At 37.9% G+C, this 21,626-nt stretch overlaps 2 protein-coding genes across 5 annotated transcripts; one reads left to right on the forward strand and one right to left on the reverse strand.

Annotated features, from left to right (window-relative positions):
- Positions 1–75: 75 nt before the first annotated feature.
- Positions 76–2,097, reverse strand: LOC145224375 (integumentary mucin A.1-like). Its single transcript, XM_080090868.1, has 5 exons — positions 1,917–2,097; positions 1,322–1,477; positions 623–781; positions 318–432; positions 76–244 (listed from the first exon to the last, which is right to left on the reverse strand). The coding sequence occupies exons 1-5, from the start codon at positions 2,020–2,022 to the stop codon at positions 166–168; spliced, it is 615 nt and encodes a 204-aa protein (XP_079946994.1). The 5' UTR covers positions 2,023–2,097; the 3' UTR covers positions 76–165.
- A 697-nt stretch (positions 2,098–2,794) lies between these two features.
- LOC145224371 (sushi, von Willebrand factor type A, EGF and pentraxin domain-containing protein 1-like) lies at positions 2,795–21,054 on the forward strand. 4 transcript variants are annotated; one of them, XM_080090859.1, is made up of 38 exons: positions 2,795–2,895; positions 3,295–3,347; positions 3,466–3,588; positions 3,946–4,125; positions 4,543–4,770; positions 5,510–5,638; positions 5,924–6,097; positions 6,458–6,658; positions 7,414–7,638; positions 7,829–7,957; positions 8,204–8,377; positions 8,599–8,799; positions 9,175–9,375; positions 9,547–9,735; positions 9,964–10,197; positions 10,564–10,755; positions 11,013–11,243; positions 11,637–11,828; positions 11,937–12,170; positions 12,519–12,737; positions 13,210–13,389; positions 13,649–13,799; positions 14,072–14,215; positions 14,487–14,605; positions 15,010–15,154; positions 15,413–15,510; positions 15,951–16,127; positions 16,552–16,854; positions 17,195–17,359; positions 17,506–17,667; positions 17,861–17,980; positions 18,205–18,364; positions 18,729–18,840; positions 18,981–19,093; positions 19,390–19,689; positions 20,127–20,259; positions 20,508–20,637; positions 20,831–21,054. In XM_080090859.1, the coding sequence occupies exons 1-38, from the start codon at positions 2,882–2,884 to the stop codon at positions 20,986–20,988; spliced, it is 6,393 nt and encodes a 2,130-aa protein (XP_079946985.1). In that variant the 5' UTR covers positions 2,795–2,881; the 3' UTR covers positions 20,989–21,054. The 4 variants fall into 4 exon arrangements, with proteins under 4 accessions (XP_079946985.1, XP_079946986.1, XP_079946987.1 ...); XM_080090860.1 differs by having other exon boundaries at positions 20,508–20,628; XM_080090861.1 differs by having other exon boundaries at positions 17,261–17,359.
- The last annotated feature ends 572 nt before the right edge of the window (positions 21,055–21,626 follow it).

The raw sequence follows: 21,626 nt of genomic DNA on the forward strand, positions 1-21,626 counted from the left end.
TTGAAGGACCTGGTGTTCTATGATCATATATGAGTAGCATAGTCTGTGATCTCTGGTATGCATGGACACTTCCGGGCCGATCCCAGTGAGAATGTATTCATCTTTGTTTTTGAGTAAGACTTTTTTTCCATTGAAAAGTTGAAAACATTTCAAACACACAACGTTTCATGTAGAGGGGCTAAAACACTGGGGCCCCTCCAACACAATCGGCAGCCAACAACATCTCCACCGCAGGCACTGATCCCTGCAAAACATGACGTATTCAAATAAATATGACGTCCTGGGCGGTCCGCATGACGTCATCACAGTGTACTTACCTGGTGACGCGCTTTTGTCCGCAGTTGTCGCGACAAAAAGGGTTGACGCGGTTGCAGCCTCGCATCAACCAGTGTGAATAGAGTAGGTGCATGCCCGGAAAGGCAACTGGGTAAACTGAAAAAAAACAACAACATTTTTTATTTTTAGGTCAACAGTACCTGATCATTTCTACTAATGTTAATAAAACAAACCAGGTCTCCAAAGCCTCTAAATTGTGCATTAAATTTTTGTAATAAGCCGGATTGGTGTTTTAATTGCCTAAAATCAAAATTTCTAAAAGTAAACCTATGCAGTTTAAACCCACCCTTTCTTTTAAAACACACTGGCATTCCATAAGTGTCGTCGTCATAGCAACAACCTGCAGCCTCACACTGCCCAGGAGTCACGTGTTTTCGTTCCTCCAATAGCGGACAAGGTTGTCTTCTTTCTGGCATAACTTGGCATTCAGCGTGAGGACAAATACCTTGAGAACATGGGCATTTTTTTATTGAAGTTTGATGGATTACACAGTCTAGCTTTAGTACAAGCTTAAACTCCATTAAGTCGTTAAAATCTTGTCGTTAAAAGTGAATATACACCTAAATCAGATTTAGTGGGGTTGGATCTTATGACATTCACTGTTTGTGACAGGTGACTAAATAACTACATAAAGCAGTGGTTCCCAACCTTTTTTGTTACATTTCTCCCTTTGCCCATTTTCGAACTAAGTTATTCATTCCTCCCCATAAGACGAAAAACAAATATAACACAAAAAATTATAGCAATTTGGAATAGACCTTATGATACGGGATGTCCATTTCAGAATCCTTTACAACCGGTTTCAAATTATAATGGACATAATAATGTAGAAAAAAATATAATGTATCATTTCCAATGTAAATGTTTTTTACAGTTTTTATGAAATTCCTCCCCGGTTGGGAACCACTGACATAAAGCATAGGTCTACATGATTAATTCAATATTCGCTGCACAATAAACAAAATCAACCACATCTAAAATTTACCTTGTGGTAACTTTAGTGCCTTGAAACACCAAGTAGTGTTAAATTTTGAATTGTCGAAGCAGCAGCCACGAGCAAGGCAGTTTTCCCTTGAAATCTCGCCAGGGGCACAATCCAACCGCCTTTCAACTGGTACTGTACAACGGTATGCTTCACAATCTGCAAAACAAGCAAGGTATTTTATAGAGATGATGATCAATTAGAGTAAATTTGGCTATAAAACAATACACTTTAAACACAAATCCCGCACGTTGAAGTAAAATTAACGCTTAATGACCTTAAAAAGATGTCGCCAACAAAGTGCATGAGGTCATATATTTTGTCATTGAAATGGTTTGTACTGTTGTTTTTTACATTTTTGCTTTAGTTACAACAACTACGCTAAAATATTATTTTTTAACTGTTTGACTATATATAAGCAGTACTAACTAATCTCTTGGAATCTAAAAAACCAGAGCTAAAAATCTTAGAACAACTTAAGTTGATCTGTGAGTTTGTTTCGACAAAATAAATTCGGTTTCTTTAAACAAATAGCTGCGTCAATTATGACTACATAAGAAGCTAATGTGTATAAAAAGACAATCAACAGTTCATTTACCTCTGTCATGCTTCAAACTTTCACCACAGTCTGCATTGGCCCAATGCGCTATCAACAAAACACAAAAAATCAACTGCAACATATTGTCTGAATGCACTGACTTCATGACTGCAAAATGTCACCCATACCTTTTCACGAGCTAATATCAACTAACAGATCGGTTTCCAATTATGGGCTTATAACTGCCGGTTCATGCCCTGCGTTTTATGGGCACAAACAATACTTAAAAGGCACTTTCTAATCTATTCTTGTCTTTTGTTTTGTTTTGAGAGCGCCACTGATCGACTGCCTGATAGGTTTTCGCAATGCCAACAAATTACTGCCATTTGTGATCCCTTGTTACTACACAAAGGACTGATAATACAGATGTTCTGTAATTTGTCCTCGCTATTGTGGACAAAAGCATGTACGTCTCTCTCTCTCTCTTTTATGTTTCCGGAAATTTAATGTCATGCATTGAAATTTAAATGTTGTTTAATGTCAAAACAGATTGCGTTTGTCGAACTTGTTATTGTTAAAGTGTACTGAGCATGCTCTGCCATAGATCGCAACCTACCGCACATTTGAGCATAAAAAACTTGATGTACAGCTCTATTGATACTAAATTTATATGTCAAATCTGATTATTAGGTGTATTTTCTGTTAAAAACATAAAAAAACGCGTTTTACAATCTTTCTGTATATGGATTAAAATTCATTATTAATTTATATAGTGTTGCGAAATCACTTAAAATTGGAATTCCAACAAGCGTGGTGCGTGTTTTACGCGTGATTCCAATCTAAATTCCGCGTTGTTTCAAAGCACGCGTTTAATTGCAATCAACGTAATGCTTCAGGGTAACCTGATTCGGAAACTTGCACGAGTGACCAAAGTTTGTTCATTTAAGTTTTCTTTTCCCTGGCAGCAGGTGGTTGTTACTTTTTGTGTTACTTTTCGGTTTTGTTATATTGACTTTCAAAGCACCATGGTCACTTTTTGGTAAGTTTAAAAGCTGTTGAAAGTATAGTAACTTATATTTTATTTTGACGCAAAACATGTAGTGACTTAAATTACAAAAATAAGCATAAATATACAAGCAGAAGTACAAATACCTGATTTAATGTGAATGTTATCATGAAATAGTGCACCTACCCAGGACTGTGTCTTATTGCTAAGAAAATCTTAAACACGCATAAGGCTTTTTTAACCAATACGTTTGTGTCTTTCCGATGAGGGCGTCTCGTATGGGACGTCGAAACGTCGGTTATTTATTGTAAAACTGCTACTAGAGCAATACTCGTTCGTATCCTAGTTTCTCGTAGCAGTTAAATTTACGTTGGTGGCTCTAGAAATTATAAGCTACATAAATTGCTGACCAGTATAATCTATTTGTTGTAGGTTTTTTCTTTTCGTTACCACTGCTGCTCTACACAACACTTTCGGACAAAATCGTAAGTTTACTTTCGATTTTAACAATTAAAGATTATATTAACCTAGTTTAAAAAGAATATACCTGTTTTTATTGTGTTTCGGCCAATTTTGTTCTGACAATACCTATTTATTTATCAGCATGTCCTGCATTTCCTCCTGGTGGTAGATGTGGTAGATCCTGCTCATCCAATTTATCTTGTCAGCTTCCGCAGAGATGTATTTGCAACATACAGTGTGGCAAGAATTGTAACTTTCCGCCAGGTGATAATTTTTTTGTTTATCTAATTAATCAGACATGCTGCTTCTTCATTCCCTACTTGACATAAAAAAGCCACCTTAATCCGGTACTAAATTGTGTGCAACAACCGTTGTTAGTTACGGGCCAAATACGATTAGCATTATTAATCGGTCGTCTTTTCATATTACGGAAAGTAAAACCGGTTTATTCAAAGCAGTGGTTCTCCACTAGTTTCAGGCCATGAACCAGCAGCCCAATTAAACAACAAAAATCATTTTGACGCGAAGTTTATCAACCAGTTAAGGACCGCTGAATTAAAGCAATGGTTACCATAAATATTCGCAAGTGATCGAAATTTTAACTTATACATTCGTTTCCAGTTCGCAAGTGCCTGGCACCTGACATTGAATTCGGGTTCGCGACATACGCGTCACTTACTGTGGGAAGCTCGGCTAATTACTACTGTAGAGATGATTATCAGCTGAGGGGAAGCACCACGAGAATTTGTCAGATCGACCTTAGTTGGAGTGGCGATGACCCCTTGTGCATCCAAACAGCCGGTAGGGTTGTTTGACAAACAACACTGTACTAAGCAGTTCCGTAAAATTTCATAATATTTAAGGGTGACTTTTAAGGATGACAATAGATAGGCATATGGATGGTTCTTGGTCTAACCTGGCTTCTTACTAAGTTTAAATAGTATTACTTATATATACTTAAAAAAGAATAACGCCATTATGAGCCATAACATAAGCGGTCTAGAACGATCTAAACAATGTGATGTTCTTTTAATGCCATAGGTAACTTCACAATGAATAAATAACAAGCTATTTTGTCATTTCTATAAATTTTTAGCTCAATGAGGTTACGAAAAGCTTAGTAATTCGCAGCATTTTTAATTTGTATGCGCTTCTGATACCATCATATTCTAATTAGCACAACTGCTTTCAAAAATGTGATTTCCATTTTTTTTGCAGAGATTTGCTACGAGCAACCACCGGCGCTGACCAATGGCAGATATGTGTATGTGGCATCTGCTGGTAAACCTGTTGGCAGTGACGTAGTTGCCGGTGAAGTGGATTGGTCGGTGGGTGATCGAATGGAATACAGATGCAATAATGGCTATTTTCTCAATGATACAACCAATCCTGTCTGGACTTGCACTGAAACCGGAGACTGGATGGGGAAACCTCTATCTTGCATACGTAAGTAAAGAAACCTTAAAAATATGTATAAATTACCAACTCTAACGTCCCTGTCGTCGTTTTGCTCGGACTGCCATACAAATGAGTTAATTGATGACACACTCACTTGACTTGACATTGGTGATAGCGCCCAATTAAACAGCGTTGGGTGAGCTCTATAGAGCCTATAGGTACTTTATACCAGTGATTTTCAACCGGTGTTCCATGAAAGATCGCCAGGTGTTCCGCAAAAAGATTAATAGTTTGACTAGTGTTCCATACAATATCATCCATCACTCGTTTAACACAATGGGCATAAACACAACATCACAATATCCACTATATCACCAGTTTGAATGTTCCAACAGTATTTGCTTCATTTATTGTTGTGTAAGAATAAGACCCGCTGTGTAATAAAAAAATGTAACTGCGTGGGCTTTAGTTGCTACTAAAGTAGTTAAATGTCAGCTTTTTATTTTATGGCAACATTTGTTCGCTGTTCCGCAAGATTATTTCAATGCATCAAGTGTTCCGTGACTCAAAAAAGATTGAAAAACACCTCTTTATACAATTTATCATCTTATGTATGTGGACTGATATGCAATTAAGTTGGGTCAAAGTGGACGGTAGAGTATTTACAACTACAAAGTCCTGCACTCGAAAAAAAGATGAAGTGCAATTTGTGTCAATGAACGATTAATTTTCCCTGTTGCGTCTTCGCTTTTTCTCAGCAGACCCTGAAAACATGTTTTTTTTTCAGCGTGTGTAAAGGTTCCCCCCGATTCTGTATGTGGCAGACGTCGTTGTTCCGGGCAGCGGGATTGTTTGAGGAATGAGGTTTGTTCGTGTTCGAGTCGGCAATGTGGAGGAAGATTCTGTATTCAGCCTTGTAAGTTGAGGACTGCTCCTAAATTAAAACAAAAAGTTAGCACGTTAACTTTTTTGTAGGATATAAAGGTAATAATACCCCTCCATTAAATGGTATTTGGTAACACAACGTTTATTTATTTATTGCCCAATAGAAACTTACAACATAAATGGTTGTGCAAGTAAATTCGACTTGTCCATAGTAGGGAATTCATTTTCATCTTACATATAGATGTCCCAAAGTCTCTAAATTATCGTTTAGTTTTTCTTGGGAGTATTTATACTTTATTTGTTAAACTGGTTACAGATTGCACCAGACCCGAAAATATTGAAAACGGTTACATTACCGGTCACGTGCACAACTTCCCTAGTGACGTGATCACCTATTCGTGTCACGAAGGCTACAGACTGGACAATGCTGATGCCACAAGGACATGCCTTACAAATGGACAGTGGTCCTTACCTGACCTAAAATGCATAAGTATGTTACCAATGTTAAAATTTCTCGGCAACATTTTGCAACAAACGCTCTTTTAGAGAATTATTGCGTGGTAAAGTTTTAGTCTTAGCAACTTTATGAAATTTATTTTGTGCCTGGCAACAACAGCTTATATGTTTTAGTCTGATGGGCAACACACGACAGTTTTTTAACAATTTTACCCTATCGTTTGTTGATTTAACAACCTGTAGGAGTTTGATCAATCTTTTGTTGGCAAGGTTTATTAAATATTATTTTGCTCTGCAATAAGAATAAACAATTTTTAAGCTTATGGGATTAGCCTATTCCGGTTTGTGCTGTTTGCTTCACTAGTATATGATGTAAGTAAACCTCCATACACAGAGCGGGGAGATGATCCAACCGACTGCCCAACACTACCAGGAATCGTCAACGGGTATATCCTTTACGAGAACCAGAATGCTCAGTCAGTTGGTTCAGTAGCTATTTACATCTGCTTCAACGCTTACGTGTTGACCGGAACATCAAGTCGAACTTGCTTGCCTGGTGGAAAATGGAGTGGTGAAGAACCACACTGTAGCGCTGGTAAGACGCAGATTTTTGTGCTAAAATTACTTCACTGAATACAAGTGAAAGATTAGAGTGGTTAGAAATTAAAAGCCCGTGCCTTGAAACCGGCAAATTTGCATAGTACCTACTTTCATTTGTTTGTGTCATTTAATTTTGACTGTTTTGAAACGTATTGGAACGGTACTTTTTCTGGGTTATAGTTAAATTGCGTTGCTTAACATCGGAAAATCGAAAAGTATCAAATTTTGTTCTATTAACTAGTAGGCATTTTTGCATGCTACGTGCCGCCCAAAAAGCATTTAGTGTTTTTACTGAAAAAAACGCGAATGGCTCAGCAGATTATGTATGCCAAACGGAATTGAAAGGAGTGGTATCCAGCGTACATAAAATCTCCTGGCAGTACATATGTTTTAATATATTCTAATAAATGTCAACAAAGATGAATGTATTCATACTGGGTTTAGCCCTGAAGCGTCGATGCAGACCAGCGATCACAGCACACTCATTTATAAAAGTCGTAGTACGCCAGACCTATTAAAAGGCTTTGTACCGAATCACCCGGTCTCTCACGCATTCCCACATAGCAAGGCAAAGATTAGACAAATCTAGCCTGCGGTGGGATTCGAACCCACGACAGGAGTCTTTTCGGGACTCTCGCTCTACCAACTGAGCAACACAGGCTCGGTGGAGAATCCACCGAAAGTCGAATCGCAAGCACCTTTGCCTGTCTTGTATGCTGCAATGTCAACAATTTAAAATTTTATCTTCAGATTTTTGCTACCAAAATCCACCAGATTTGACCAATGGCAGATACGTATTTGTAAGTTCTGTTGACACATCCAATACCGAGCTGGCATTAACAGACGTGGATTGGAAAGTGGGAGACCGTATGGAGTACCGATGCAATCAGGGTTTCTATTTGAACGACACAAGCAACCCGATTTGGACTTGCACAAAAAGCGGCACCTGGACTGGAAAGTCCCTATCATGCATTGGTAAGCTTTGTAAAACGGAAAAATACCTTTTTCGAAGCAATATGCGTAATATTTTCTGTGAATTGTATATAGAAGCAAATTTGGTTCTTTTTAACATACATTTCAATGTGTATTTTAAATGTTATGACCAATTGTGCTACATTGTAAGACAACTTTGGCCGTATAATCCACGCAGTGTTTTTTTTCCCAGCGTGTATTCAAGTTCGTCCTGGCACTGAATGTGGCAGACGCCGTTGTTCCGGGCAGGGGGATTGTTTCAGCCATGAAGTTTGTTCGTGTTCAAGTCGCCAGTGTGGTGGAAGATTCTGTATTCAACCTTGTAAGTTACTACTATACGTTTTTGTTTTAATTTTTTTTTCTTACTAAGACTCTTCTTTGTTGCAGTATTTTAAGTAATTTAAACTTATTTTGGTTGTTCAAAAATGTGTTTTTAAAAATAATGAAATAAACCTTTATTCAAAAGCGAAATTACTTATAAAGGCTAATATTTTTGAATGCCTACTTAAGAAATATTAGGAGCCACAAGGCTTGATGTCTATAGTCTGTTTTTGTGGCGTTTTTTTAGATTGCACCAAACCTAATAGCCTAGCAAACGGGTACATTACCGGTTCTGCAACGGGTCGTGTTGGTGACACAATTACATACTTCTGCTACAATGGATATCGCTTGAACACACGATCGTCAACTCGATCCTGTTTACGTTATGGAACATGGAGTGGTGAAGAACCGTTTTGCATTGGTAAGTTTAACAGCCTATAAAAACACTGCCTATATAATAAGTTTTCTGTTGTACCTTTACTAGCAGAAAAAAATGATATCGTAGGTTTATTCCTTGTGTGAACTTTTTGCCGTATAGGAGAAAAGCACTTGATAACATGGACAATATGTAAACAGTCACACTCTTAGAAAAAAAATACGAGACAAACTTGAAATACATAAACTTACAAAAAATGTTTTCAGAACGAGGGGACAATCCGGTTCGCTGCCCAATTCTGCGAAACGTTAAAGCTGCTTCTTTGACCTACAGCGACGGACAGTTGGAAGGCTCGGAGGCTACTTATCGTTGCAATAGCGTTTCCCGATTGGTTGGAGCTGGAACCAGAACGTGTCTTGCTACTGGCGTTTGGAGTGGCGCAGAACCCAAATGTGTGCCAATAATACGTGAGTTAGGATCCAATTAAGAGTTTTTGGTAACTTTTTTGAAATACAAAAGGAATCGTTGGAGTTTGGGATTATATGGGTTGTAAATATTTTTAAGAAAAGTTTATTAAATTAAAAAAACTCTTGATGCACCAAATATGTATTACATCGATGAACTGTGGTACGCCAGGTCTAGTTAGAGCATTATACCGAATCTAGTTAACAAAGATTGCTAGTAAATTTGTGTTCATCGTAGCTTACGTTGAATATTTGTTAGATACCTTACGTTCTACCTCTTATTGTCGGTTTTAGACCGTGTTTTGCTTGTGCGTTTTTCGAAAAATAGCACTAACGGCAAAGGGTGTTATCAAATCTTGTGTAACCAACACTCAACAGTTTTCTGTACCTCGCCACCCTACTTGGTTCATGGAAGATACCAAGCGAGTCCTGGTACTGGAGGCGCTAGTATTCGAGGCTACCGGGTTGGACAAGTTATCCAGTACACATGCGATGTCGGCTTTGAAATAAACACCGTAGAGTCAAGGAAAACTTGTTTGGAAGACGGCACATGGTCCGGACCAACGTTAACCTGCTCTCGTATGTATCTAGCAAGGGCCCAAAATTGGTTAATTTCCACTCAATTGTTTTTGTGATTTTAAGAAGCCCATTGGTTATGAGGTAGTTTTTCTCTAACATGGTTAAAATTCTTGACAACCTAGCATGGCACCAACATAGATATGTTCCTTTGAAAATACTTTTATATTGTAGGCAAGGCGATCACTAGATGTCCAATCCCTACTTTGATACTGAATGGTGTTGTTTCGACTAATGGTGTGAATCCGGGCAGTGCTCAATACAGCTGCAACCCAGGGTACGAGCTTTACGGCAATAGGCTAAGAGAGTGCCTTACTGACGGTACTTGGTCAGGGGAGAAACCCACGTGTGTTCAAAACGTCGGTAAGTGAGGTTTTACCCGTTAACAAAATTGGACGAAAATCAGTTGTAATTAGTGACCTAAAGTTCTCAGGGCTTAGGAACACAACTGCAACTAAGTTGGTATTATTCGTTGTGTATAGCATAAACCAAATGATATTATTATTTGACGTGATCGCTGGTCTGCATGAACGCTCTATGGTAAACCCGGGTATGAGTTTACGTGTTTGACACAAGTACAATTTTTGTAAGGTTTCTGCAACAACCCACCATCTATACTGAACGGCTGGTACAAACTCGTGTATAAAGACACCAGTGATCAATCCAATGCTAAACCGGACACGAGTGATGTCGATTTAACTCGCTACGGAGTAGGTCAGATGGTGGAGTACGGGTGTAGATCCGGTTTCCAACTGAACTCCGCGGAAACAAAGAAAACTTGTTTGCGAGATGGAAGTTGGTCCGGGAGCGCACTTGAATGCACATGTGAGATTTGATTTAAAGGTTTAAAAAAACAAAATCGTTTGGAAAACCTGTAAAACGATTTATCATTTTTTGTCGATCACGATTACACTCTCAATTCCCTATTTCAAGCTTCGAAACTTGCATCAAAAATTGTAATCTTGAGCCTGTCCCCCAACATACGTATTAAGTTACATAAATTATCTTCAAAACAATGTCAATCTATTTTTTTACATCATAAAAGCCAAATATTAATTAAATTGTTTATCCCCCAAACAAAGTGTGGTAAAATGGAACGTATGTAAACTTTGAACAAGCCAGGGCATTTTGGTGTATTTGAATGCAGTAGTTTTCACTTACAAGTTGATAAAACCCGAATTGGATTTACAGTGAGAATAAGGATCCAATGTCCGTTTCCGAGACCGTTGCAGAACGGTGATGTAGAGGCGACTGGTGTCCACCCGGGTGCTACTATTCAGTACAGCTGCAATTCAGGTTATGAAATTTCGGGCGATTCGAGAAGACGGTGCCTTGATGACGGTACCTGGTCCGGACAAGCACCCACGTGTGTTCAAAATGTCGGTAAGTCTTATTACCAGTGAAGATAAGTTTGTTTTGCTTGTGAACAAATTATGTTTTTCATGACTAATGTGTTTTCTTTTGGATGCTTTTAATTTTCTATCCCTAATTTCCAAGATTGTATTCATGTACTAAACATATCCTATATCTTATTTGATTCAAAGTTATATGGTATTTCTAATTTTGTATTGGATGGAGAATACATCAAGTAGTAAAAACGAGAAAATTTTTCACCTTATCTTTTGTTTACTTTTCTGCAGGTTTTTGCAACAATCCACCATCCATACTTAACGGCTGGTTCAAGATTATTTATGACTCCCCCGACGAGTCCAACACAAACTCCGAAACGAGTAACGTGGATTTAACTCGCTATGGAGTAGGTGCGGTGGTCGAATACGGATGCAGATCGACTTATCAGCTTAATTCTGCTGATAAGAGAAAAACGTGTTTGAGAGATGGCAACTGGTCTGGAAGTAACCTGGAATGCATATGTAAGCTAAGACTTTACCATAACTTTGAATTATGACTATAGGGTGTTAAGCTTTATACATACACAAGCTCAATTGCATCGCTAATTTGATTTCATTTAGTTTGTTGTGGAAAAGAAATAATGCCATAAAAAAGTGTCAGGTTGTAAATGATTTACAACAGAAAATGCTCTATGATTAAATCCATCAAACTATGTTAGGCTTTTCAAATTCAACTTTGAACATTATTGTAGTTGTACTTAGGGAGCGGCACAAAGACCTAAAGCCGTTTGAAAGTGATAAATCATAGTCATCAAAAAATTTGGTGAAAACTTAGTAAAGGCTCCGTAGGTAAATTAAGGTTAAATTCGCTGCACCTACACATACCTTTGAATTAAATAAAATATTTGTTAACAGTGAAGAAAGTGGCACAATGTCCTCTCCCTCCTCCCATACAGAACGGAGTTTTGGAGGCGACTGGTGTTTACCCAGGAAATGCTGCTCATTACAGTTGCTATTCAGGTTATGAGCTTTCAGGCGATAGTAGAAGGCAGTGCCTTGGTGATGGTACTTGGTCAGGGGAAACACCCACGTGTGTTCAAAATGTCGGTAAGTAAAGCAATCCTAAAATGATGTGCTCACAAATAATTCGCGAAGGCCTTTAATATTACTTTCCCTCTTCAGTGACCTTCTAACCACATTTTAACTTGTTTTAAGGTTTCTGCAACAATCCACCATCTATACTAAACGGCTGGTACAAACTCGTGTATAAAGACACGGATCAATCCAATGCTAAACCGGACACGAGTGATGCTGATTTAACTCGCTACGGAGTAGGTCAAATGGTGGAATACGGATGTAGGTCCGGTTTCCAATTGAATTTCGCGGAAACAAAGAAAACTTGTTTGCGAGATGGAAGTTGGTCCGGGAGCTCTTTACAATGCGTACCAGGTAAAACTTCTGATTGTCTTTTTTTGTTTTTGTTCGCTTTTGCTAACGATTATAGTTGAAGGCACAACTGTGGCAACCTATGTACATTAGAAAACACTATTTTTTTTTACTGAAACCAATTTTCAACAACTCTAATACCCAAAAATGTAAAATGTTTCTTTACACATAATTTGTGTTTTCTGCTCTTTTATGTTATACAACTTTTAAAATTACATTGGGATAAGCAATCTTTTTTGCTTACGAAAACGCGTCGGTCGAAACAAACATTTTTCAATTTATCTTTTTTTGCAACAAATTTATTGAAAGACTACACGAAATTAATCCATACGACACATTTTGTGCGGTTAGTTGTATCAACTCCTGCTGTTTGTCCAATGCCACGTCCACCCCGGAACGGTTACATAGCCTTGTGCAAGTCATGCCCGGTCACCAACTTTCCTGGTATTACCGTTGGAGACGTGTTGACTTACGAATGCGCGATCGGTTATACTCTGGTTGGAAGGAGAACCCGGGTTTGCGTAACTCGTACAAGACGTTGGAGTTATCTCGACCCCTTGTGCCAGTTCGGTAAGTTGTCTTAATTCTGAAACTAGTACCATTGGTCACATTTGTACAGCTCTACTGACAATTGTGTTTTTGTACCAACGTTTCGACGTAAAAATGGTAAAAATACAATTGCCAGAAGAGCTCTATAAAGTTCATATTGTGCCTGGCAGCAGCAGCATCTTATATATCGTACTGTTGGTGTAATTTCTTTAGCACGCATCTGAAGAAAAGTAGTTTGGGTGTGAGAGCAACAAAACGATTGCAAAACAAAACATATTTCATCGATTATAAAGTCCAACACATTAACGCCTACAACAGTCACAGTAACAATATGTACCTTTATCTATGAGTCAAACAGATAAAGCCATAGCCACTACCCTCTAAGACATTAGTTCAACATATATGTAACATACCTGTTTAATGCTGTTGATTTTTCCACGTACTTCACTAATTGTTTAACAAACATTGTAATTTAATAATTGTATTTTATTAGCTGGATGCACCATCAACTTCCAAATATCAAACGGTTTCGTATCAAAGACCCGGTGGTTGCCCGGCAGCAAACTCAATATACATTGTTCGGAGGGATATAGACTCAGTTCATCACAACAAGTGAATTGTGTTGGAGACGGACAGTGGAGTGCTAGTATACCTTCCTGTGTTCCATTTGATGGTTAGTGAAGTAGACGTTTTAGTTTGGCTTGTTTAATAATTTATCCTCATATTGAACAAGCGATAGTTCGCGATGTAACGATAAACGACATTGTTACACTTGACGACCCAATTTTCACGCTTTCAGAGAAAGTACAATGTCTAAGTGTTAATTTAAAGTTTTGATTAATCTTCTGAAATAGAAGCAGCATACGGCTGGATAAGTTGAAAACAAAACTGTATGCTATTTCCTGCAAACCTTGACTGATTGATATGTTCAGATACAACAACTAAGTACGAATGGTTGACCATCCAATCTCTGTCATATATGTTTGTTAATGATTTGACCTCCTGGTATGAAAGTATGAAGTTTTGTTCGTACGTTGGTGGATGGCTGGCGACATCTGGTGTCCGAGACTTCCAAACCTACCAGTAAGTACAAATCTACCACCAGCGCATGCAAAACTAACTGTATTTTACTTTTGAAGGTTGAGGAATGAAATACAGCCTTGCGTCACTATGATTCAAATACTTACCCACATTTGTAACATTTTTTTAAACTACATTTGCATGACTTTATGGACTGATCATTTTTAAAGTGAACTTATGCGAGCACCAAGAATCACCAAATAAAATCAATTATAATTCAATATTTGCGCTGACTCTTTCAACGAGTACCTTTAATACTTAGTTGTTCGTTCCAGAATCTTGAAATCTCATATGTTACCTGGAAAAACCTACTGGTTCGGATTGACCGACAAAACAAGAGAATCTTACTGGATGTGGGAAAAGGGCGAACTTTTGAGACCTGAAATGTATCTTCCAGCATTATTAGAAGCTCTGGGAAGGTTGGGCTTTTACTTTCAAATCCACATTATTTGGCTTGATATTTAGAATTTGTTTTCAAACGACTTGTAAAACACTTTCTGCAAAACGTTTAGTTGAACTGTAACAAACTCATAAAACTATGGGGATTCTATTGGATGTAAACTTTGGTTAGGACGAAAGTCCGATTGTGTTTTACATATCAATGAAAATTGAAAATAAATACAACCGATTGTCAACACAATCTGTTGTTTCTTTAAAAGCTGGGTTTATCAGAATTATTTTTACTTTCAGTATAAAGACGAACGCGCCCGATGACGATTCTGATTGCGCTTACATTGCCAACGATGTGATGAGGTCATGGAACGACGACCATTGCAGAAATGGGCGCCACTATTTCATCTGCGAGAAAAGTAATCTCTTAAAACTTCCGTAGCAAAGGTGTTCTTCATTAATGACGGCTACTATCAACCTCATTGTATACAATTGTCATGCAAATCCTGCTTTTATTCTTCAATATTCGCAATCAATATGACCGCGTAGTTCATAAGGTTGTGGGCTCTAATCGTGTCTGACCGCTTGAGTTTCTGTGAGCAAGAAATTTAAGAGACCAACTCACAAAATGTAAGGGGCTGAATTTTCACCAACGGCATTAAATTAAAAAATAAACAAAATGATTTAACAGCCTTGCAAACATATTGGGGCGTTGTCTGCCCACCAAAACCAACAAAACTTCGATACATTTGGGAGGCCAACATATTGGAGAAGTTCACATTGATAAAAGATTTTTTAATTAATTCTTTGTCATTTTGTACAGACAAAGTTGACACTTGGGTTCCGGCCGGACCAGGATTCGAACAGCTGACCATTAGTGGCGAGATAAGGTGGTTGGAAGCATTGGCAAGATGTCGCAGTCTCGGTGGGTGGCTGATTACATCAGAACAAGAAAAAATACTAGCTGGGTAGGATTTAAGTTTGATTGTTTCATCTTTAAGCAAACCAAATGTTACTTTGATCTGATGCTCTCATGAATTAATAACCCGTTGATCTTCATAGTTTTGCTAATAAGCCTCAAATCTCACATATAACGTTAATGTTTTTCTTGAAACCTTTTTTGGCATCCTATATTGCTTGTGTTTTATTGTTATTTGGTGTTTAAATTCCAAGGCAGCGTTTTTCCAGTTAAAATGTTTAAACGTATTTAAACTTAACCCTAACAGAATGACTAATGAGATCGAAGTTGAAAACCAAAACGAGAAACCAAGCAAAGATCTATCGTCAGGACAAGTTACTCTCGTCGACCCAGTATGCGAGAGAGGTTAGAACGCTATTCGTACATTAATTATATTTGTGCCAATATATTTACATTAGCTAAAGTAAATGTAAAAAAATAATATTTGCCTTGGGCCTACTTTAGGCTTGTTACCATGTTTCTGAGACAGGTTTCGGGCTGCGGACCCAATTTCAGGCCAACAATCAATTTTCTTGAAGTAGGCATTCACCACTTATCTTTACATATCAGAGACCACTCTTACCAGATATGTAAAGTGATTTGTAAACAGAGAATTAGATTTTACAAGCATTTAGCATAGCATAACGTATTAATTTGTAAACTTGTGTGTTTTAGTGACATTTCCACAGAAGTATCGCCTAGTTGAAATATAATAGACACACATGCCCAACCAATGACGCTTTGCGCTTCTGTACAATATGTATAACTTTGCGTCAAGTATTAGTTTTGATTGTTAACGTCTCCAGAAACCAAACACTCAGGCGTTGGCATGTCTGACGACGTCATCAATGACGACGACAGCAGCGAAGCGACATCGTGTGGCGACATGTGCGAAACAAACAAAAATTGTTCTCAAAGTCAAAGGTGCTCATGTGACGATCAATGTGGGTTTGTTTGCAAATCATTCGAAGAGGCTGAAAAATGTAAGTTTGTTTTTTCTATGAGAAGCAAGTTTACATGGAAACCACAACACTCTTTCCATTACCCCGTTTTTTACCTATTTTAATTTTCCAAATAATCAGTTTTTTATGCATATACACCACGTGTTGCTAAATGTTCCCCTGTGATATACAATTTTACGTTACTACTAAAGAGATTTCGAATTGTGCTGCAATGTATTTTAGGGAATAATGACAAAATACGGGTATGATATAATATCTTAGATCAAAAACAATCTCGCACATAAAGTTGCAATTTAATATGTTTTGAAACTAGCATGAATTTACCTTTTGGAAACCATGGTGCAGAAATAAAAACAGTAAAAACTAGAAACCATTTTTCAATATCACTCTACATGTCAAAAACTTTCGCATAGAAGTGCAACCTAGGTTTCAAAATCTTTTCCAGCCTGTTGTCTAAGAAGATGGACCCGTAAACAATGCGGTGGACCCAGGACATGCACCGGCGATTCTGACTGCAGCCGTCGCCATATGTGTATCTGTAACGGCAAGTGCGGACCGACATGTACTCTCCGACGAGTAGAAGGAAAAATGAGTTTGGTGTCAAGTGAAACATCTGAGGAAATCGCTAACACCACGACCTCCTCTGCCATCGAAACCTCTTCGCTGCCCGGGGGCACTTGGAGAGTGAATTTTTACAGTCTTTATGAAAGGACAGACGGGAATTCACCAGCCCAGACCACTGTTGCTGGTAAGGTTACCTTTCGAAATGCTTTAAAAGCAAGTGTATAATGTTTGTGTTAGTTTTGCTTGTCTGTGCAAAGTATTTAAAATAATTCACCCAAGACCGATGTATGTACTATACGAGCAGCACGATATGGTACGTGTTGGTATCAAAATTCAAAATTATCACACGCAAATTCTCTATATTCCTCTGTTGCAGACTTTAAGCAGTAAATAAGGCTGAAGTTTCTTATGGTGATTACGATTTTCGAACAGTTTTGTTGATTTAGGTTTAGGGTGTACAGCAGGTGCCAGATTTTTGAATAAGAGATTTAAAATATCAAAAAAGTAACGTGCTTCCGGTTAAGATGCTGCCCCAGTCCCAAACACAGCTGCTGTCATGAAAAGAGTATCAAACCAAACTGACGTTGCAGCTGATGGACGACAATTCAACATGCTTCCAACTTCCAATGAAGACTTAATGGCTTTTACGGAAATGAATGAAGTGGAGGCTATGGTCACTATTGAAAGTGGTGCGTATTTTTACCCTTGTGTCATAGCAAAGGCTGGATTTGAGTAAAAACATCAAAAGTAGTATGTATAAACTTCATAAACGCAATTTTGCGAAAGAAAGTGGGTGTATAGGTTTTGTTTCTATTGCGTCTCAATTGCTTTAAAGATGCTGCCCAAGCGCCAACCACAGCTGTCATGGAAACTATTGGAAATCAGACGGAAGTGCCAGCGGTTAACCGTCAGTTAAATTTGCTTCAGACTTCCACTGAAAATTTGATAAAGGTTTCTACTGAATTGGGTGTGGGGGAATTGGTTGCCCCTGGAAATGGTGCGTATTTTTTACCTATTCTTATAATAAACATACAACATTAATACCAAATCTAAAGTACTCACCAAATATAGAAAAAAATATAGAAAAAAACACAGCATTTTGTTACACAAAAAGTAGCATGAAACACACAACCACTTCTCAACGCTTTAGCGTAAAAAATATGAACTCCGTTTTTCATGGATTACTTCAGGTTGCAATCCATCACCTTGTGAAAACAACTGCGAGTGCGTTCAATCATGCAAACATACAAACGGTTACTTTTGCAAACCAAGCGGAGATGAGGCATTCCTTGGCAGAAATTGTTCCCATCGTAAGTGCCCATAATATTTGAAGTACTATACCAAAGACTTAAATGTATCGTGTAAGAATAAAAAAAGCATTATGGGCAAACAGGTTTCTAATGGAAAGAAATGGTTCTAAAAAACAGTAACTGTTGTTGTTGTGTAAGTATGGAAGTAGCCTACAAATAATTGGATAGTTTGCAAACTAAGCATAACTCACCAATGTTTACACAAAAGTGCATTTTGTTTGCAGCGCCACCTTACGTTGAATGTAGAAACGACTCTGTGATGGTTTTGAAAGTAAGCAAATCACTCATGCGTGAATACGACATGGAAATCTCGAATGGGGTTTTCTACGTCGATTCTTCAGGTCCCGCAAACAATCCCTTGCCTGTTTCGAAGGTCAACGGAAGGTAAAACTAAATTTGTGTTTGTTATATTTCGAACACAACATGCGATTGGTACAAAATACCGTTTAAAAAAGACCTAACGTTTGAGCTCTCTTAACCAACGTTGTCAAATTTAAAAACCAAACGTACATGTTGCATAAGAAGACAAACACACATGAGTTTAATCTATGTGGTTGTATGCAACCACTTATATTACCACACTGTACCAATGTGCCCAAAACTTTGTTCATCGGATCTTGGTATTTATTATGTTAACAGTTACTAACCGTAAACATTTTGTCCGGTCAAATGCATTTTTGCCCATTGAAAGATAACAAAAAGTGAATATATTCACTAACCTTAATGTTTACAAACCTTAATACAATAGTTGTCAGCTGTTGGAAGCAGAAACGCAAGATAGCTTCACGATCCTGTTGAATCTACAATCGTGCGGCACAGAGCAACTTTATACCGGACCGACGATCATTTACATGAACAGAGTAAGTGAAATCTTATTTTTGTTCTACTTCAATATAATCCATTCTATAAGCTAACATCAATTTTGTGTGAGAACGTTGCCTTGATTTGTGAAGTGGTGAAAGTGATTCTTTTGACCAGAAAGCTTTTTTTTTATCAATAGATTTGGTGGGATCGTTTGACTGAGAACGGACGATTAAGTTTTACAAAACCTGTGGCAGAAGTATCCTGCACCTATCCTACAGTGTACCACGTACAGTCAGCAATCAAGCCATTGTAAGTCAATAGGTTATATCCTTTGTCTTTAACAGCAACAACGTTTTGTTACTTTTGGCCACTCGCTGGGATCACAGCGAGTTAGACAGGTCCACTACCTTTTGCTTTTGGACAGAAATAATTTGACCTTTAAATGTGAAAAAACTCATCCCATTTCTTTTTGAAAACACGACATAAATGTGCATTGTATCAAAATTTCTCAAAATTGTCAAGGTATCTACAAAATGTAACTGCATCTAAAGCACATTTTATTAAATGGTACAAACCTTAAGACTCTGCCTTTCGATGCTTTACAGTTGCTGTGATCCAGTGCCGCGCAAAACGGACTTTGGAACCTTTCTCTTGCGATCTGCTCTTCACAAAAATCCACCTGGAAGTGGAAAAAAGAGAATACCTGTTAATCCGGATCAGCGTGGTATTGCAACGTACACAGTAGGAGAGATGATTTACCTGACTGTTACTCTTGATCTCGGACCAAGGATGGCGGTTTATTCGGACGATGAAACACGAATTTTGTTTCCAAGATTCACTATGTGTTGGTTATCGCCAGGATTAGATGAAGGACAGCCCGATGATAGTCTTATCATTTATCCCAAGTATGTAGAGTTTCATTACAAGTTTCCCGCAGGTTGATGTTAAATATATCTTTATTTTGTGAGGCTTTTATTTGCCCTTTGTTATGTAGGCTTTAATAAACCAAAGTAAAAACAAGTCATTCCGCCGACCCAATCAATTTCTAGCTTTGACATAGCCTATGTCCAAAAAGTTACATGGTAAAGCGTTTTAGAAGCATACAAATTACAATTCGCAACTAATATTCTTGACTCGCAAACTGATCACAAACGTGGTATATTATCGACTAAGATAATTCCATAACATGAATAAACCAAGACTCATCTGGTTCAGGACACATTTCGATTCGGTCCTAGATTTAAAACTGAATCTTGTACATTGATCGAGAAGCATTGCTCCGACCTTTACATGAACAGTATTTTTCAAGTGTGACGTAAATTGAGTTTTTCTTGTGTGGCAGCGACAAGCCAGCGTTCGACGTTTGGGGTCCAGATAACAATTTAAACGTGGCTGATATTGGCTTCGAAGTAATTCGGTGGACGAATCCTGATCTGAAGTTCGTGTACATTCACTGCATGTTGCAAGTTTACACGGTAAATTTGAAGCTATTGAACCCCTTGAAACCGCTTATCGGCACTCTGTTCTGCCTGTTATATTCCTGTTCTTTTAACCACTATCAGTGGTTTGATTCCGGATGCAGAAATAAAGTTTCGACTATTTATCACCTTTTGCATGACGTCATCACTTACGTCATTATGTGATGTGTCTCGCCTCTATGGCTGTCCAAAATTAAGATGTGATTATTATCTATCAAACAAGCAATGTATTTTCCCGCTTTTAGATGGATCGAGCAAAGCGATCTACTGACGACAATGTCGAATACAGCGAAATTGTAGTGAAAGGTCCATTTCGAATTGTGACCCCTTACGGGGATATGGCGCCACCAAGTGCGGACAACGAAAGTGCGAAAAGTTTGTGGGACACATTAACTTATGTTGTTGGATCTATAAAAAATAGTTTTTGTGGACTTCTTGGTTGTGGTGAAACAATTCGTGGAAATTAAAACTTGAAATGTAAAATCGTTTGCAAAAAAGGTCAATAGCGTACGAAGAAATGTTAGTTTAGGAAAAAAACAATAGTATATTTAAGTTTTGTTTTTCACAGAGGCAAGCACCGGTTCCCTTTTCACGCCTCTTCTGATTGCGTTCGTAATTTTGTTTCTTGCATTTGTGGTTGCTATGGTGGTCATTGCAAGATTGGAACTTTGCACATGCCACAGAGATCCGCAGGATGGCAGCAGCGGGACTTTGGATTTCAACTAGGACGGATTTTTTTGTTTTCTTTTTTGCTTTGACTTATTTTCGTACAGTTTCATATGTTTTCATTTATGCTATGTGATTAAGAAACAATACAAATTCTATTTTGCAAAAGGACTTGTTTCGTTTTAAAATGGAAAAACGTCCAAATAGTATTCTGTAGGCGAAGTCTATGTAAAGGGAATAAAGAATCTTATTCATGTGTAGCACTTAGTTAAAATATATAAATGTGTTGTTTTCAACCGAAGTTTTAACTTCCCATTTTGGCCGCCTTCATACGGGTAATAACACTCCAGTCGTGCAGAAATGAACAAAACGCAAAGTCGGGGAAAATGCATACCCTATATCGACACTAAACACAAAGCTAAAGACTTTTAATCCATGGTATTCAAGGAACCACCGTCAACGCTGCGTCAATATATATTTTGTGTCTGTGTGGTGTTGCATGAGTAGCAAGTGCAAGACTTTTGTGCATCGCTGTTGGTAACATCCTGTTCGTGTTTCTTTCGAGCTATAAGTGACCTTTCAGTTTATCTGAAGTAGCCTATACTAGTGTATCCGCTTGGAACGTCCGTAAAAACAAGTCCTTTTCTAGAAGAGCGCCATTTAGTTTAAATATTATACTTGACAGTGATTGTTTATGT

Source organism: Phallusia mammillata, chromosome 4, assembly GCF_965637545.1.
Source record: "Phallusia mammillata chromosome 4, kaPhaMamm4.hap1.1, whole genome shotgun sequence".
NCBI lineage: Eukaryota > Metazoa > Chordata > Ascidiacea > Phlebobranchia > Ascidiidae > Phallusia > Phallusia mammillata.